Raw genomic sequence first — 18153 nt, 5'->3', positions numbered from 1 at the left:
CAAATTGCATGTGAAGGAAAACGGGAATTAATGGCTCAAACTGGGATCCTGCAACGGATCTGTATCCTACTGAATTTCCGGATAAATAGAGCCAAGATCGCAGCGTCGGGCACCTTTAAATAGATCTGTCTGAAGAGCTGGGGGAAAAATATATCCCCCCAGATGTCCGGGAGAGGAGAGCCGAGTGGGGGCTCCTTGCCTCTCCTGACCAGCCAGCCAAAATCCTGCAGGAGCCGGAGGGAGCGCCCCGAGTCCTGAAGCGCGCTCCGGGGTCTCGCTCCTTATCTAACCCCAGCAAATATCCTGCTAGCTTTTTTAAAAAAAGAAGTTCTCCTCCTCTTCGGATCCAGCAGGGCCGGCCCAGGCGCGGCGGGGAGCGAAGTTTCCTCCTCGAGTGACTTCACTTCCCAAAGTGAGCTGGGGAAAAAAGTTTCATCCGGTTAACTGTCGCTCTTTCGCTTTGCGGCGAGAGGAGAAGCGGAGGAGGCAGGCCGGGCGGGCGGGCGTGCGCGGAACAGAGTCGGGCCTGAAGCGGGCGGCGTAGCGCGGGCGCGGAGCTCAACCGGGTCAATGTGCGGACTCCCGGGACGCCGGACTGGGAAGCGCGCTCGATGGACGGGACCATTAAGGTAAGGGGGGGGGGTGAAACTGGGGGAACCAGGACGGATGAAGAGGTGGATGGATGGATGCGGTGCGAGAGGCGCGCAGGGACCAAGTGTTGGGGGGCAGAACTGGGAAGAGGGCTGCTGTGGTACTTTTCGAAGGGGGAGGTCCAGGAAGGGTTAAAACCCGGCCGCCGAGCGAGGAGCACCCCGCTCCTGCCCATTCTCCTCTTCTCGCTACTTGGCTTGCGCGGCGTCGGCTGCGATCCTACGCGAAGGGCGCAAGCGGCGCGCGGCAGAGCGCAAGCCTGAGCTGCTTGCCTTCCCTCCAGCTTAGCCACCCCCTCGGCTAGGGAATCGGGGTTGGCAGCATCTGGTGGGATCTTGGGGGCTAGTCTTGCGCGTTTCCCCCCTTCTCCCCACCAGCATTATCACGCACACGTTGGAACGGGCAGAGCTGGCGGGAGGGCAAGAAGCGCCGGACCCGGCAGCTCCGGGCAAGAGGAGCTGCTCGGGTCGGGGATGCTTTTGCAGAAGGACTGCAGTATGCGCAACGAAATCCAGGTCCAGGGTAATCGGCATCGGTGCGGCGTCAGGATCTCCGGTTCCCCGCCCTCTGTGTTTTGCAACCCCCCACCCCACCCCATTTTCAGGGCAACTTCTACCCGCGAATTCGCCTGCCTGGCTCCACGCGCGCCCTTCCCACGGCGGGGGCGCCAATGTTCGGGGTTTCTTTGGATTGCTGCGATCGGGGTGGGGTGTCTGAATGTCCCGAGCCCGGCCACTCGGTTGCTGGGACTGGCGCAGTCCCCTTTCAAGGCATGGGCACGGTTGATCCTCGGGCTCGCTCGTCTGAACACGCGCTGCTCTACAGGAAAAACAACAACAACGCCACACGCGGGGCGAGGGGGCTCCCTTCCTCCACCCCCAGCTCCAGTACGGACCTGATTAATTTCTTGGTCGCCTTTCAGAGGAAGAAAGAGGCGGGGAAGGCATCTTTTAAAGCTTCCGTGTGTCGGACAGGACTTCGTTGCGAGGCGCACGAGTTGGATCTGGGCCCCGGGGGGAAAGGGAGCTGGCCCGGAGGGTAACCTCCCCCACCAAATGTATCTGCCTGTTTTTTGGAGATTCGTCGTCGTTGTTGTCGGAATCATAGAAATGTAGATTTGGAAGGGACCCACAGGGTCATCTAGTCCAGCCCCTTGCAATGCAGGAAAGTTGTTTTGACGGCTTCACCAGCAGCCCCTGAGACGGATCAGAGGAGGCGAATGTGCGCAGGGACGCGGCGGGCGGGCGGAGAAGCGGCTTCCTTGCCTGGGCGGGGCGGCGGCAGCGGCTTCCCTTCCTCTCCTCCCTCCCCCTCCCTCTCCCGCACCCGCCTCGCCCGCAAATGATCTCTTGCGGAATCTGCCAGATTCTTCGTAGTGAGTAACAAGTGCAGCATCCCACCCTGCAGGGAGGGTGGAAGGGAGCGGGGGGGGGGGAGGAGCGGGCGACGTCTTGATGACCTGGCAAGGAGGCTGCTGCTGCTACCACGAAGCCTTCAGTTATTTTGCGTCCACCAACTCCTGGAGAGAAAAAACGTCAGTTTCTCCTTCAGCCTCCCAGGCACTGACTGAAGCAAACTACTCCAACTCCTCCTCCTTCTCTCTCTCGGACAGAAACACTCCGGAATAAAACCAGGAGAAGGCAACATAGCTCTGGGAATTATTTATTTGGGCTTCCAAGGTTTTCCCTACCTAGAGGTGAATTTGAGCCCTGGTCCTGGGCGGGAGATGTAGATCGGCAACATCTGGAGAGCCAAAGGTTCCCTGCCCTTGCCCTATAGCGAAGTGGTAGAGCCCTGAGGCTGCCGGTAGAAGATGGCAATTTTTTGAATGGAAAGGAAACCCCTCCCTGTATTCAGCAACACATCATTGATGTAATGCCAGGGCATCCGTGGTGGATTTATACTGGATCATTCATACATCATTCTGCTTTGCTAGTTGTTCTGTGTCGCACAGATACAGCAAAGGTGCCATTATTGTAGCTGCTTGGGGAGTCTTTTTATAGTCCACTAATAATAATAAATAATAATAATGGAATCGGTAAGAGGGAAAGGAACAAGGAAAAGTTCTGTGAATGGTTCAAAGGCTTGCTTTTGTATCCCGTCCCAGCTGAACTGCCAAACAGCAGTATGCATTTACAAGTATTTGCTGTGCTTGCTGCTAAAAATCTCTGTAATAACTTCTGTGCAACATGAAATATGGGGGAGCACCTTATGACTTTTCCCAGCACCACTCTTAAGAGCTATGTTTTGTGTTGTCTGGGCCAAAAGTGGATGCTTGCATAATAGGCCTCAGCATTGTTTCGATGGGCTTGAACTCCGTGTGTAGCTTTATATGAGACCTAGTGTGTAAATCAGCCAGTGAGGTGTAATGGTTGGACAGACGGACTATGACCTGGGAGACTAGAGTTCAAATCCCTGCTTGGCCATGAAGCTCACTGGGTGACCTTAAGACTAATCACCATCTCTCCGCCTGACCTAACTTGCAGGCTTGTTGTGGGGATTAACTGAGGAGGGGTAGAACCATGTCCACCACCTTGAGTTCATTGGAGAAAAAGTGTGGGATAGAAATGCAGTAAATAAATAAATAATAAATAATCTGGGGTGACTAACCCATGGCTCCCTAGATACTGCTGGATTCCAGTTGCTGGTGTCTCTGATGGTTGGACAGGTGTGGTTTTTTTGGAGCCAGGTGTCTAACAACAGTTAGAGCGGGGGACAGGGGGCAGGGGCAGGGCGGAGATATTTGGCCCTCCAGCTGTTGCTGAACTACCTCTCCCATCAACCCCAGCCAGCCTGGCCAAGAGGCGAGGCTGATAGGAAGTGTCATTTGGCAAACATCTGGAGGGCCACAGGCTGCCCAATCCATGATGTAAAGGACAGTTTACGTTTTGGATTCAGGGCAGTGCGACATGTTCCCCCGCGCTGGCCCCGCACCATAGTGCATTGTGCAGAATGGAAAGCAAGAGGTCATGGGGATGGGCATTGAATTTTGGCTTTGGACAGGAGGGCGCAGCCAGGGCTGGATTTAGGTTTGATGAGGCCCTAAACTACTGAAGGTAATGGGACCCTTTATATGGCAGGTGGGGCCCTTCACATACATCATAGGAGCCTACACAGCACAAAACAAAACACTGTTGCCATATGTAGGTTTTATTTTATTTGTTTGTTACCTTATATTTTGGAAATGTACATCCAGGTTTTTTTTTCCTTTAATTTTTTTGGGTCCCCACAAGAGAGTGGGGCCCTAAGCTATAGCTTGTTTAGCTTATATGTAAATCCGGCACTGGGTGTATCTGAAATTTGAAAGGCCAAAGCCCACCTCTGTCATTACTGCCCTGGCTGCTATGGGAAAAGGCTTTTCCTGTGTTAGCCACCCACAAGAGGAGCAGGTGGTGAGAATGAAATGTAACTAGTACTCTTTTTCAGGGGGTACTCAAGGTACGTAGTACTGGCAGCATTTCCCCCCTAGAAGAAAAACACTGGTTAAAAGTGTGGCGCTTACTGTAACATCTTTGTGGTGAGAACTGGCACCTTTATTTCTTGAAGAAAAGCACCGGCTGTAACCATGTGCATCCAACCATGGAAGTGTTGCATTATCTGCCCTTGCAGCGAAATGCAGTTTGTATTTAAATAGTTCAGTGTTGCTCCCAGCAAGGCAGGGTGGGGCGTGGGGGGCGCTGGTCCCAGCAGCTGTCATGCAATGTATACAGGTGCCCTGGGTAAAATGGCAAAATATTAATCTCGCTAGGTCTGCAGAACTGCAGAATTAGGAGGCAACCAACACCTGAGTTTTGCTCCTGCAAAATGTTGGGCATCAGTGCTCATCTGTACCAGCCAGCCTGGACAACAGTTAGGGGAACATGGAAGTTGCAATCCAACGTTGTCTGGAGGGTCCCACATTCTGCATCCCTGCTATATGTACATGAGCGGCCACATTGTTCTTCCTTTTCCAAATTCAAGGGCATCTAAAAAGAGAAGAAACATAAGCTGCATTAGCAGAATGCTCGCCAGAAGGTGGAGGGAATGGATTTGGAAATGTGGACATAAATATGAACTGTGAGTGAGCGTTGGTGGTTGTTTGTCTTTGTTACAGTGGCGGCTGGTGCCCATAGGGTACTGGTAGGGCGGAAGGCAGGGAGCCCAACAGTAGGGGGCACCAGAGCCAATGACAGGCAGGGCCAACTAAGTCTGCTTTGGCTCAAATCCTTCTCTCTGCTGAGTTCTACAAGGGCAATACTGAAGAGGAGGAAGTTGATAGGCAGGGCCACCTGCTGGACTGGCTGTCAGTAGGAAGACCAGGATGGAGGCACTTGGAGGAAGATCAAGGTTAGGGTTGCCATATGTATGGATTTTCCTGGACAAAGCCAGAATACTGCAGTCAGCAGCAGTGTCTGGGCAGAAATCAGGAAAATGTCCTGGAAAATCCGGGCGTATGGCAGCCTGTGTCAGTTCTGTTTTTGCTGTTTTCCCATAAAAATAGCTCAAAAACGGCATTTTAATGCAATTTTGCAGGGGGAAAGCTCAACCACTTTTCTGTCTGGATTTCCACTGTTTGAAATATGGCAACCCTAACCAAGGTTGATGGGGCAGTGCTCCATTTGCCTTAATGGGTCAGGCTCCACCGTTGCCTTTGGATATACTTGTTCACCCTTGTCCCTTTGCTCCTTAAGCAAGCATGGCAATTTATGCCCTTGATTGCCAGATTGATCTGAGAAGAGGGTGGGGGCTGGTCCAATGCAGGTTTCCTCAGGCTAGTTCCCTTTGGACCACAATGTGCCTCATCCCTGAGTGCTTGTCATGCTACCTGGGGCTGATGTGGTCCAACAACCCCTGGAGGGAACCGGGTTGGCAAAGGCTGATCTGGCGACTGCTAATGTTCTGGCTCTCAAGACAGAGGCATAAGTTGGGGAGAGGGCAAAAAGTCTTGTGTCTGTATTCTGTTGGCTTCTCTCTCCTGGCAAACAGGCCTGGAAGATGGCATTTGTGTGTTTGAGCCCCTTCAAACATGCAGTTCCTATCAGTGTTAATCTTATAATTCACCCCTTTCGGGCTCCAAGACGAGAAACAATCCTGTCCAAATCATCACATCTGTGTACTTATTTACGGAACGATGAACATTTCTTCTTCTGGAAGGATCTGGGACTGCCAAACAGCACCGAGATGACCTTTACATTGCTTTAAATTTAAATTGCTTTTAATGTTGTGTTTTAATTACGTGACCTGCCCTGGGACTGTAAGGCGGGCAATAAATAAATAAATTAGGAGGAAACCCAGTTTGGTCCTTTGCCAGTCGGCCAAGCCAGAGAAAGCTGGATTGAGAAAGCTTTCCAAGTGGAATTACTGCTTTTGGACCACCGGGAGATGGGTGCAGCACAAGACAGTCCCCTTCCAGGCAGGAGGCTACTCTCGATGCACCTGGCAACGTCCTAACGGTAACGGGCATTTTTCTGCAGCTGCGGCTCCTCTTTGCAAAGTTGGTTTGCCGCAACATAACAGATGGAGGAGGGAAGATCTGTGAAAGGACAGGGAAGGAACCCTTGAGTGTAGCCTGCAAGGGAAAGAGCAGTTGCCCGCAAGGCTGGGTAATTTGTCCAACCTCAGAGCCAGAGCTCTGTGTGCTTCCTGAGAGTCTGTGCCTATTTCTGTCCTCTGAAACATGCAACCGACATACACCGTCTGCCTGCCTGCCTGTCATTTAGAACAGCGACTGGCTCTTTTTTTTTTATAAAAAAAAAGGTTGCCAGTGGTCAACTCTTAACCCGCGTGCTACGCTGGCTGTGTTTTTAAATGTGCTTCTTTGGGTTCTCTTAAGCAGTTAAAGGACAACGAAATCTGTGATTTAGCATCTTAAAAAGTAGAGACATCACCTTGGCAACAAAGGTCCGTATAGTAAAAGCTATGGTTTTCCCAGTAGTGATGTATGGAAGTGAGAGCTGGACCATAAAGAAAGCTGATCGCCGAAGAATTGATGCTTTTGAATTATGGTGCTGGAGGAGACTCTTGAGAGTCCCATGGACTGCAAGAAGATCAAACCTCTCCATTCTGAAGGAAATCAGCCCTGAGTGCTCACTGGAAGGACAGATCGTGAAGCTGAGGCTCCAATACTTTGGCCACCTCATGAGAAGAGAAGACTCCCTGGAAAAGACCCTGATGTTGGGAAAGACTGAGGGCACAAGAAGAAGGGGATGACAGAGGACGAGATGGTTGGATAGTGTTCTTGAAGCTACCAGCATGAGTTTGACCAAACTGCGGGAGGCAGTGGAAGAAGAAGTGCCTGGCGTGCTCTGGTCCATCGGGTCACGAAGAGTCAGACACGACTAAATGACTAAACAACAACAACAAATCTGTGATGCAGAGTGATTCTGTATACGCTTTTGGGGACCACAGCTCAGGGGCACAGCATGTCAAGAGTGTCAACTTGAATAGATTATTGTGGGCCCCCAGGTAAGCCCCAGCATAATCAATCACCCCATATGGATGGCAATGCCCACCAATTTTTTTTGTGGGGGGCTGCCCCCCTCAAATATTTTATTGAAGGGGCCAAAGCTCTCATGGCACCTAGGAGTTGGGCTCCTATGCAGCATGTGCTCTGCAGGTGTAGCGATCCTTTGGCCCTCCAGTCATTGCTGAACTGCAGCTCCCATCCTCCTCCTTGACCATTGGCCATGTTTGCTGGGGCTGATGGGAGTTTTAGTTCAGTAACTTCTGGAGGACCTGCTATAGTTTGGAGGGCAGGATTTCAGGTGATGGAAAAGTCAACTCTGTAGTCACTGGAGGCCAACATGGACTCAGAGGTGGAAAAATTAGTCTGACTAATAATAATGATAATAATGATAATAATAATAATAATTAATTAATAATAAAAATAAAAATAAAAATATTTTAAAAAATTAAAATTAAAATTAAAATTACAAAAATTAAAACAACAGAGCTTATTTATTGATTTATAAAAATATTTGTATACCACTATAACATAAAAATATAGCAAAGTGGTTTACAGCAATGAAAACATGAAGCCATACAGTTAAAGCAAAAAAAAAAAAAAAAAAAAGGATTTAAACAAGTTTTATTTATTATTTATTCCAGAAAAATTATATGTTGCTTGGCTGTTTAAAAAACCCTCAAAGTGGTTTACAGAAACAAGAAAATCAAGAAAAAATACAACACTTTAAAACACAGAGAAAGTTAAAATAATAAAAGCAGATTAGTATTCACACCAGCTTTCTGGGTAGGCTTGTCTAAACAAGGATGTTTTTAGCAGGCGTCAAAAAGAGGACCCTGAAGGCACCTGCTTGATCTCAACAGGCAGGGAGTTCCAAAGTGCAGGTGCTGCCACACTAAATGACTGAGTTATTACAAATGGCGAGAGGCTATTACGTGGCACGTGTATTAGTGCCAATTCCATCGATTGAAGCAGCCAAGTGGGCACAAGTGGGGTAAGGCGATCTTGTAGGGAAAATGATCCCAGGTTGTTAAGGGCTTTATGTACTATTAGCAACACCTGGAACCTGGCCCAGTAGCAAACCAGCAAACAGTGCAGGTCTCTGAGCTGGAAAGAAAAGTTTAAAACAAACAGCAGCAGACTACTGTGGATGAGCTAGACTGTGGCACAGTGGGTCAGTGCATCTGGCTGTTAACCAGAAGGTTGGTGGTTCAAGCCCACCCAGGGATCAGCTTTGGGGAGGATTCCTGCATTGCAGGGGGTCGGACTAAATAATAATAATAATAATAATAATAATAATAATAATAATAATAATTAAAAAAAACACAACAATTTATAATTTATACCCTGCCCATCTGGCTGGGTTTCCCCAGCCACTCTGGGCGGCTTCCAACAGAATATTAAAATACAATAATCTATTAAACATTAATAGCTTCCCTAAACAGGGCTGACCTGTGGGTCCCTTCTAACTTTACAGTTCTATGAATTGCTAGAACAGGCCTGGCAGAATAGAAACATTTTTAGCAGGCCTTTAAAAGTTGGCACAGAAGTCACCCGCTGGATCTCTGTCCGCAGAGTGTGTGTCTCTTTCACTGGCATCCTATGGGGGTCACTAGGGCCAATAATACCTCCCCCTCCCCGTGTTTTCTTCTGGTTGTCACAATTATTTCATTCTTTAGAACAGGTGGAGGCAGCCTTCCGACTTGTCAGATGTCCTTTGTTTGTTTGTTTTTATTGGAACCAGATTTCCCAAGCATAGCCAGGTGCTAAGTAAATAAGAAAAGAAAAAAAGATAATATAAAAGAATTTTTTTTGGGGGGGGGGCGTCAAATAACATGGTACATCTGAGCACTTTTTGAACCTAAGGATTTGTTTCTAGTATCAGTACTGAACTCTCACCAAAAGCCATGCCTGGTTAGGTTGCTTCATCTCAACAGACTTATCTAGATTGGGAAAGGAGGTTATTTTCGTTGTTGTGGTCGCTGCTGCTGTGGTTAAAATGATTTGCCAAGGTGTGTTGCACATCCCCTTTCTGTTCTCACTCCTCTGCTTTACAAGGTTGCTAGGGATGCACTTCGTGGAACGGTAGAATTGCAGAGTTTGAAGGGCCATTTAGTCCAACCCCCTGAAATGCCGGAATCACAGCTGAATTCCATCATTTCCAGCCAGACAGTGATGCCCTTTCCCAAGACTCCATTCCATCCCTCCTCCTCACCTTCCTCTTCCCACCATAGCATTCTGTGCCCACTGGGCATGCTCAGTCTTCACTAAGCTCTTTGGTGTTTTCAATTCCTGCATTACAGTCTCCCCGTCCCCCTTTGAAGATATTCTGTAATACTGCAAGCCTTTGAATTTCCCCCAAGCCTGTTGATATCTCCCACTTCTGTGAGGATGGTGCCATTTTGGTTACATAAAAACCGAGCTCACTGTTGGTGTGTAAGGTGCTGTGGGCAGCCTCCTTTGTGAATGGAACATTTATTATTAAATTGACCCATTTTTCACATCAAACAAGCAGTTTTCTCCCCCCATGGAAAGAGCCCAACATGCCTCTTTGAATGTTCACCTCTGCCCAAGGCAAATAGAATAAAAACGCTTTTGGGTTGCTTTCCTAACTTGATAGTGGTAAAATTGCAAATACCTGCCTGAGGATTGAAGATGTGCTCTCGCACCTGTAAGCAATCTTAGGCTGCCACTGTTGGAAAACATCAGCCTCTGGCTGTATCATTGATAGTTCTTGAATGCATCGTAAATTAATTTTACGTGCAAAGGAAAAGCGAACTGCAGTCAAGAAATGGTTGGCTGCCTTTCAGGGATTCACAGCTTCCTCTCTGATGTTTCCCGTTTTCCCCCATAACCTCTTAAGAAGCACCATAACCTCAGAAAATTGCTTAAATATGTGACACACATTGTTGCATGGTTGGGTGGGGGGAAATGGTTGGCATGTGTCATTTTTGGATCTAACACCACTAGAGTTTTATACAGTCTGGTGGAGCTCCAGAAATTGGGGTCATAGAGAAAAGTGTTGAGTTAGACTAATTGGTGTCCAGTTGGTGGTGGGACTGGACATCAGGAAGCCTTAGGTATGGCTCCTAGACTGGGCACCATTAATGGTAGCAGTAAGCAGAAAGGCTCAGAGTCACCAGCTTCCCTGGGATTCTCCTCTTTGGCTTTCCCCAGATCCAGTGGCGTAGCGTGGGTTGTCAGCACCCGGGGCAAGGCAAGTAATTTGCGCCCCCTAACCCATGGATTTTAGTAGGGGCAGAGAGCTGCGAGTGCGAGCGCCCCCCCAGATGTTGCGCCCGGTGCGGCCGGCCCCCCTGCACCCCCCACGCTATGCCACTGCCCAGATCGTCCATATTCAAGTGCAGACCCAAAATTTAGGTTTGCACAGTTAAAGTGGGTGAAAGTGCACTGTCACCCTAACGCAACAAATTTAGAAAATCCAGACTTTTGTGGTTGGGAAAATGACAGGGAGATGCATGGAAAAGTGTGGGAGATGGATGGATGATTGACAGGAAGATGTACCAAACACTCGGCAAGCGAATCAAGGTGAAAGCTCATTGCCGTATAACCTCCCTCTAAGCATATTGGAATGAATGCTCAGTAAAGCCCAGAAATGGTCTGACCTCTGCCTAGGCAAAGCAGGTTGTTTGGAAAATTAAGAAGCCTTTTGGAAATAGAAAGTCAAATCAATCAGACTGGGCAATATCAAAGCAAGACACACTTTGCTAAAAGAATAGATGAAAAGAGAGTTCTACATGAAAGTATATGTGTTAGGTGATGTTCTTGAATGTTGCAGAGAGATCACCTCCTTCCAGAATGTGGAGCACACAGTGGCATGCTAGAGGCACATGATATCAATGGGATCCAATGCTCAACATAGCCATATTTTTTTGTCGTAGTGAATGGATAAGCTTGTCCACAAGAGAGAACCTCCATATTCTCTAATACCGTTGAGAAACTGATAAATGATTCGGTTTACAGTGCTTAGAAATCTTGAGTCTGGCTGCTAATAAGCCAAATGTGATCAAGTCTCGTTAAGAATAATCTTCATTGTCAGACATGCCTAGAAGTGCTAAGTACGCATAGATCTCAATTCAAGATCAATTATCAGTTATATTTCTCTGAAGATATTTCTACACACACCCCAGTAAGGTTATACTTAGACACATGACTTAAAAGAGCACCCACATTCCCACAGCTTCTCCCGTAAGTGTGTGTTATATCAAACCTATAAAGTTTTATAGGAGCCAAGTACCATCGAGGCATCAGCTTTGACCCAGTCTCACATCAACAGAAATAGAAGGAAATGGAAGTTTGTTCCACACCGCAATCCAATTTATTTAATAAGTAAATAAACATTTGTGCCATAAGCAAACACAGAACCAAACTGCGAAAGGGCTGTAGTTGCCTGTTGTCTGTGAAATTGTTCTATTTGAAAAAATGAAACCATGTTAACCTAAATTTATCAACTTCACCTCCTAAGAGCTCAAATGCTAACCTACCTGCTAACCTAGATATGAAATTGGTGGCTTTGGATGAGTCATACCTATCCCAGAGGCTGGTGAATGTTGTCACGCTAAGCCTCCCCAAGTCAAGAACTGTTTTTTTTGAGAACCCGATGGAGCTGAACAATGGAGAATCTGTGGCCCTGCAAAGCTTGTTGAACTACAACTCCCATCAGCCCCAGCTGACATGGCTAACGACCAGGGACATGATAACTGTATTTAACAGCATCTAGAGGGTTTGCAGGTTCTTCACCTGTGGCATGTTTTAAGATCCCAAAGGGTAGGTGAGGATTCTGAAGCCAGAACCGTCAACCCAACTGGTGCTGTTGGTGTGATAATTATGTCTGCAAGGGGAACAGGTTGCCACCAACAGTCTTGCCTTGTGATGCATCAGGACACACCAACTGGCATGGGAGATGTTATGGAGGCACCTCCAGCTGCTTTGCTTGTGCCTCTTTCAGTGCCTCTGCATTTGGTCAGCCACTGATTCCCCTGGGATAGCTCAGCTGGTAGAGCATGAGACTCTTCATCTCAGGGTTGTGGGTTTGAGTCCCATGTTGGACAAAAGAGTCCTGCATTGCAGGAGGTTGGATTAGATAGATAACCCTCTGGGTCCCTTCCAACTCTAGGATTCTATGTGCTGAAGGCAATAGGTTGTGTGACCCTGTGTTGTTCTGTTTGCAGATGATAATAATAATAGTAATTTATTATTTATACCCCGCCCATCTGGCTGGGTCTCCCCAGCCACCCTGGGCAGCTTCCAACAAAGTATTAAAATACAGTGGTCTGTTAGACATTAAAAGCTTCCCTAAACAGGGCTACCTTCAGATTTCTGGTAGTTGTTCTTCTTTTTGACATCTGGTGGGTGCCACCTCTGAGAAGGCCCTCTGCCTGGTTCCCTGTAACTTGGCTTCTTGCAGGGAGGGAACTGCCAGAAAGCCCTCAGTGTCCAGGCAGAATGATGGGGGTGGAGACGCTCCTTCAGGTATACTGGACTGAGGCCGTTTAGGGCTTTAAAGGTCAGCACCAACACTTTGAATTGTGGTTGGACACGTACTGGGCTCAGATAGGCTCAGATCTTCTCCAGAGATGGGAGAATGGCACTCTTTTTGTCTTCCCCACAAATTGTTTTTTGCCTCTCTCTCATCCCACCAGCAGTGGTGAGGATAGTCAACAGGCAGGTGGCAGGCTAAGCCCAATCTCCCCTGTCTTAGGTCTGGGGTCCAGTGCTTGCTCAACAAACGGTCTTTGGGTTGCATTTAATGCGGCAACTTGGTTGTTCTCTGCACAAATTTAAAATCTTTCTGCTGCAACGTCTCAGTCCAGGTTTGATTGACTTATAACTGCATCCAAACCCACTTCGCTTCAGTTCTTTTTATCAGGCTGAGAGAGGCTTCCTGCGCTCCACAGCCTGGCTTCCTGATGCGTTTCCTTTTTCCCTTTTCACAGAACAAAGGAAGCTATAACTCTCAGCTGCTCCTGTTCCAGCTCTCCTGGGGAACCTCACATAATGTTTGCATTGAACATTGCCTTCTTTCTTTCTTTCTTTCTTTCTTTCTTTCTTTCTTTCTTTCTTTCTCTCTCTCTCTCTCTCTCTCTCTCTCTCTCTCTCTCTCTTTTGGTAAAGCAAGCATTGTCTGAATGTTTTTCATTTCACATACTGTTTTCAACAGTTTCTTTTTAAAAAAGTGCTTTAATTGTGGAATGGATTGACCATGTCAGCCCGAAAGCTCTTTACCTCTGGGGTAAAAAAAGGGGTACTTGGGTCAACTTTAAAGGGTCAAGCTTCTAGGTGAGAGATTTTTCAAGAGGTTCCTTTTGCCGAGCTAGAGGGCTATGCCTCTATCTTCTTAGGGATGCATTGGATCCGTCTGTTTTCAATCTGTGTTAATTTTGCATGTCTTCGTTCATAACTCCATTCCATCCTGTTTCCGTAGCAACCTGATTTTTTTAAAGGGGAAAAATGCATGAAACTTCACATTATTTTTGAATCTTTTTGCATGAAATACGCATTGTTGTAGGCAGTTTACCCCCAGAAATGTAATTCTTACTTAAAATAATACTGTTATAGGCATACACAATTTCTATATGCATATTGGTCCTTTTTTTGTCTTGCAAAATTCAAAACAGTGTGCAAAACCAAAGGATAAGTTGTGCTCTGATACAGGGGATAACCCAGGAAGTACAAGCTGAGCCAGGTTGCTTAAAAAGGTTGATCAAAGAAAACTCTTCAGCATCTGCTCTCATCCCATCCTCTGCATCCCTTGTTTCAGAAATTTAGATGCTGCAGGAGACACATGTGGGAATCTCAAATCTGCTGGCACCAGTGCAGGCTCAAGAGCCTAACACATCATCACAGATCCTGGGAGAGTGTTAATCTATATGCATCTTCCACACAGTGGAGATAGATAGTGAAGCAATAGGAATTCATCTTGCAAATTCGCTTAGGAAGGGTTTGGGACTTTTTAGAGAAAAGGAAAGTAAGAGGCAACATGAAAGACGTTCATTAAACTAAGGAACTTGCTGCCACGGAAGGCAGTAATGACCACCAATCTGGATGGCTTTAGAAGAGATAGAAGACAAATTCACGGACGAGAGGGCTATTAATGGCTGTGCTCTGCCTCCACATTCAGAGGCAGTGATGCTCCTGAATACAGTGGTACCTTGGGTTTAGAACTTAATTCATTCTGGAGGTCCATTGTTAACCTGAAACTGTTCTTATGTTTAGCTAATGGGGCCTCCTGCTGCCGCCGCCACCCAATTTCTGTTCTCATCCTGAAGCAAAGTTCTTAACCTGAGGTACTATTTCTGGGTTAGCAGAGTCTGTAACCTAAGTGTCTGTAACCTGAAGCATCTGTAACCCGAGGTACCACTGTACCAGTTGCTGGAAACCACAGGAGAGGAAAGGACTCTTGTGATCTAATCCTTCTTGTGGGTTTTCCACAGGCTTCTGGGTGGCCACTGTGAGAATAGGATGCTGGACTAGATGGGCCATTGGCCTGATCCAGCAGGCTCTTCTCATTATGTCCTTCAGCCTGGTGCCATGCTGATGTTTTGGACTACAACTCCCATTAGTTGTAGGTGGGACCTGTAATTCAAAACATCTGGGTGGGTGTGGCTGGCAAAGGATGCCAGAAACACATTCACCATTTCCTGTTTATTGGGGACAACCCCTATATTTTGGTGTCTTCCCCTAGAGGATGCCATCTTGAAATGCTGTTAAGTGTTAGTTGCTAGATTTGGGTCGTTCTCCAGATTCAGTTCAGCTTCCTTCCCAGAAGCACAAACAGTCAAATCTTCTGAGTTGGTAGGTGAATACAGCATACCTCCAACACACATCCATGAAAATTTTAACAACATCCCACCCCCCAATTTGTAGAGAAATTATTTGGATTCAAAGCACGGTGCGGCTGTTGCAGCTACCTCCTTTGAACTTGGATAGGTGTTGATCTCCTGATGTCATTGGGCCGGTTCATCAGCTTGCCATAGTTGGCCCATGGAGGGGTGGGGGATTGAGGGATCCTGCCTGGTGTCTCCCCTCCTGTGGCTTCCAGGAACTGGTATTCGGAAGCATTGTTGCCAATGACTGGGGAGACCGAGCCAAGCCACCGTGGTTGGTAGCCATCAATGGTACACAACTGTACCAACCGAATCCAGGTTTCTTTGGTGGTGGGTGAATACAGCTCATCAGAATCCACGGTAAAGTTCTGAAGCTTTTGAGCAGGACATAAGTAGAACATTAGCTGTGTGCCTGAGGGTCACGTGAGTCAACCCCCACAGATGAGAACTAATTAGTCTGACTATATATATATATATACATGTATAGGCTCCCTTTTATGCAAATAATGCTTAGAGACTGGATTGTCTTCAGTGCTCATCTTCTCTGAATGCCAATCGGACACCTGGGTTAGCACCTGCCAAGACAGCAAAGATGCAAATAAGCCCTGGAAATCTGAGCTTGATCAGCCGAGGCCAAAATGAAGGCTAATAGACATGACAACAACGCTTCTGAATGGCTTTCCCTTTAGACGGGGCCAGGCGTGGATATTGACTCAATTGCATTAATTAACAAGTCAGAATGGAAAAGGCAGCATTGCTCCCCTGCGCATTAAACAAAACAAAAGAAAGAATTCTCAGTGCTTGCTTTCTTGTGTGTGTGGTTTTTTGTTTTTGTTTTTTTTTTGGTTGCTGCTTGGTTTCCTTTCTTTTTAAATAAATGAATGAGGAGGGGGAGAGCTTTTATTATTTCTGCAAGCAATGGGCCATAGGGACTCTGATGTGTTCCACAGATAGGTGGTGGTGAGAGAGAGAGAGAGAGAGAGAGAGAGAGAGAGAGAGAGAGAGAGGAATTTTGTTGCTGAAAGCTTAAATTGCAGAAAAATGATTTCCGCTTATTCATAGCAGCAACAGGCTGGAGATGTTTTTTCCAGATTGTGGCTTTCAAGTCTGCATTTATGGGAGTCTATGGGGCACCCAGGGACTCAACAGTGCCACTAAAATTTGCAAGGGAAATGGAGGAGTGAGTTAAGATAATATGATGGTCCCTGGATTTTTTGTTGCAGTGCTTTGCAAATATGTCAGCATCGCTTCACCATGTGACATTATGAAGCACATGATGTGATACGATATCACATGATGTGATATGATGAAGCACCATGTACACCGACAGTACTATTTAATAAGTATTGTAAACTGATCCCGGGGATATTGCCTGCCAACCTCAATGGCTTCAAAAGAGAATTAGACAAATTCATGGAGGAGAGGGCTATTGATGGCTACTATATTAGGGACGCGGGTGACGCTGTGGGTTAAACCACAGAGCCTAGGACTTGCCAATCAGAAGGTCAGCGGTTCGAATCCCCGCGACGGGGTGAGCGCCCATTGCTCGGTCCCTGCTCCTGCCAACTTAGCAGTTTGAAAGCACGTCAAAGTGCAAGTAGATAAATAGGTACCCCTCTGGCGGGAAAGTAAACGGCATTTCTGTGCGCTGCTCTGGTTCACCAGAAGCGGCTTTGTCATGCTGGCCACATGACCTGGAAGCTGTACGCCGGCTCCCTCGGCCAATAAAGCAAGATGAGCGCCGCAACCCCAGAGTTGGTCACGGCTGGACCTAATGGTCAGGGGTCCCTTTACCTTTTTAGCCATCATAAACTATGCTTTGCCTGCACAGCTAGCTGTAGCAAAGCTTCTGAATCCCAGTTTCTGGAAGCCAAAGGAGGAGAGAGTGTGCTTGGGCTCAGATCCCACTTGTGGGTTTCTCATAGGCATCTGTTTGGCTGCTTTGAGGACAAGATAATGGACTAGATGGGTCATTGGCCTGATCCAGCGGGTTCTGATGTCAAAAGGTGCACATGATGTGTCTTCACATTCACGTATTACTTGTCTCTGCTGGAAGTGCAGCAGCAGGGGTCATTGATACTTTAGGGTTAGGGCAGGTACAGGTGTTGCTTAGCAACCAAGCAGAGTGGCATGATTTTCATAGGGGGAAGAAGGTGCCCTGATTGACTGTGTAGTCCTGAGGGTTCTTTTCCTCTCTGTGTTTGGTTGAATGTCTCCCTCAAGTGTTTCTCCTTCAATTATCTGCTGTTTTTGTTCAGTTGGCTTAGTTAAGCGTTACCAGGACGTTTCCCTCTGGATTCCGTTGGTGTTCTTGAAGTGACTTTGCCAACAGTCTCTTCCTCACATGCTTCTTTTGCTTATTTTCATCAGATCCCTTCCTCTTTCTGCCTAGAAATCTATAATTTCTGGTGGTGTCAGCAGAAAGCTCCCCTCCCTTCCCCAGTTCTGCTTCCATTTTTGAGTTGTGATTCATAAATTTAGCAGAATCATACAATAAAGCTTTCCCTGGAATGCAGATGAGGAAATCACATACACTGGTACCTCAGGTTAAGAACTTAATTTGTTCTGGAGGTCCATTCTTAACCTGAAACTGTTCTTAACCTGAAGCACCACTTTAGCTAATAGGGGGCCTCCTGCTGCCGCTGTGCCGCTGCCATGTGATTTCTGTTCTCATCCTGAAGCAAAGTTCTTAACCCGAGGTACTATTTCTGGGTTAGAGGAGTCTCTAACCTGAAGTGTCTGTAACCTGAAGCTTATGTAACCTGAGGTACCACTGTATCTATAACCCACCTTTTTCTCCTAGGACCTCAAGGTGGTCTATGTGGTTCTCCCCATCCTCATGTAATCCCCAAAGCAACCCTGTGAGGTAGGCTAGACTGAGATGCAGTGACTGGCCTTTAAGGTCACCCAGTGAGCTTCATGGTCAAGTGGGCATTTGAACCCTGGTCTCTCCCAAGCCTAGTCTGACACTCTAACCACTACACTACACTGGCTCTCTAACTGGCAGAAAGCAGGGCCTCCAGCTCTTTTTGGACTACAGTTCCCATCATCCATGACCACTGGTCCTGCTACCTGGGGATGATGGGAGTTGTAGTCCAACAACAGCTAGAAAAACCAAGTTTGCGAAAACCTGGTTAGAGTGTTGGACTAAATGTGGAAGAGACCAAGGTTGGAATCCTTGCTTGGCCGTGAAACTCACTGGTTGTGACCTTG

General features: G+C 47.2%; 1 protein-coding gene across 5 annotated transcripts in view; it reads left to right on the top strand.

Annotated features, from left to right (window-relative positions):
• Window positions 1-18153, top strand: part of FLI1 (Fli-1 proto-oncogene, ETS transcription factor) — a 119511-nt gene that overhangs the window by 28090 nt on the left and 73268 nt on the right. The window contains exon 1 of one of the 5 annotated variants that reach the window (XM_083714683.1): window positions 408-629. The exons of the other annotated variants lie outside the window; for them this stretch is intronic. Coding sequence (XP_083570809.1) covers window positions 612-629 — 18 coding nt within the window. The 5' untranslated portion in view covers window positions 408-611. Of the gene's footprint in view, window positions 1-407; window positions 630-18153 lie in introns of those variants that run through there. 5 annotated transcript variants of the gene reach the window in all.

This window comes from Podarcis gaigeae (genome assembly GCF_964106915.1).
Source record: "Podarcis gaigeae genome assembly, chromosome: 15".
Classification (NCBI taxonomy): Eukaryota; Metazoa; Chordata; class Lepidosauria; order Squamata; family Lacertidae; genus Podarcis; species Podarcis gaigeae.
This window is presented reverse-complemented; position numbering and strand designations above follow the sequence as displayed.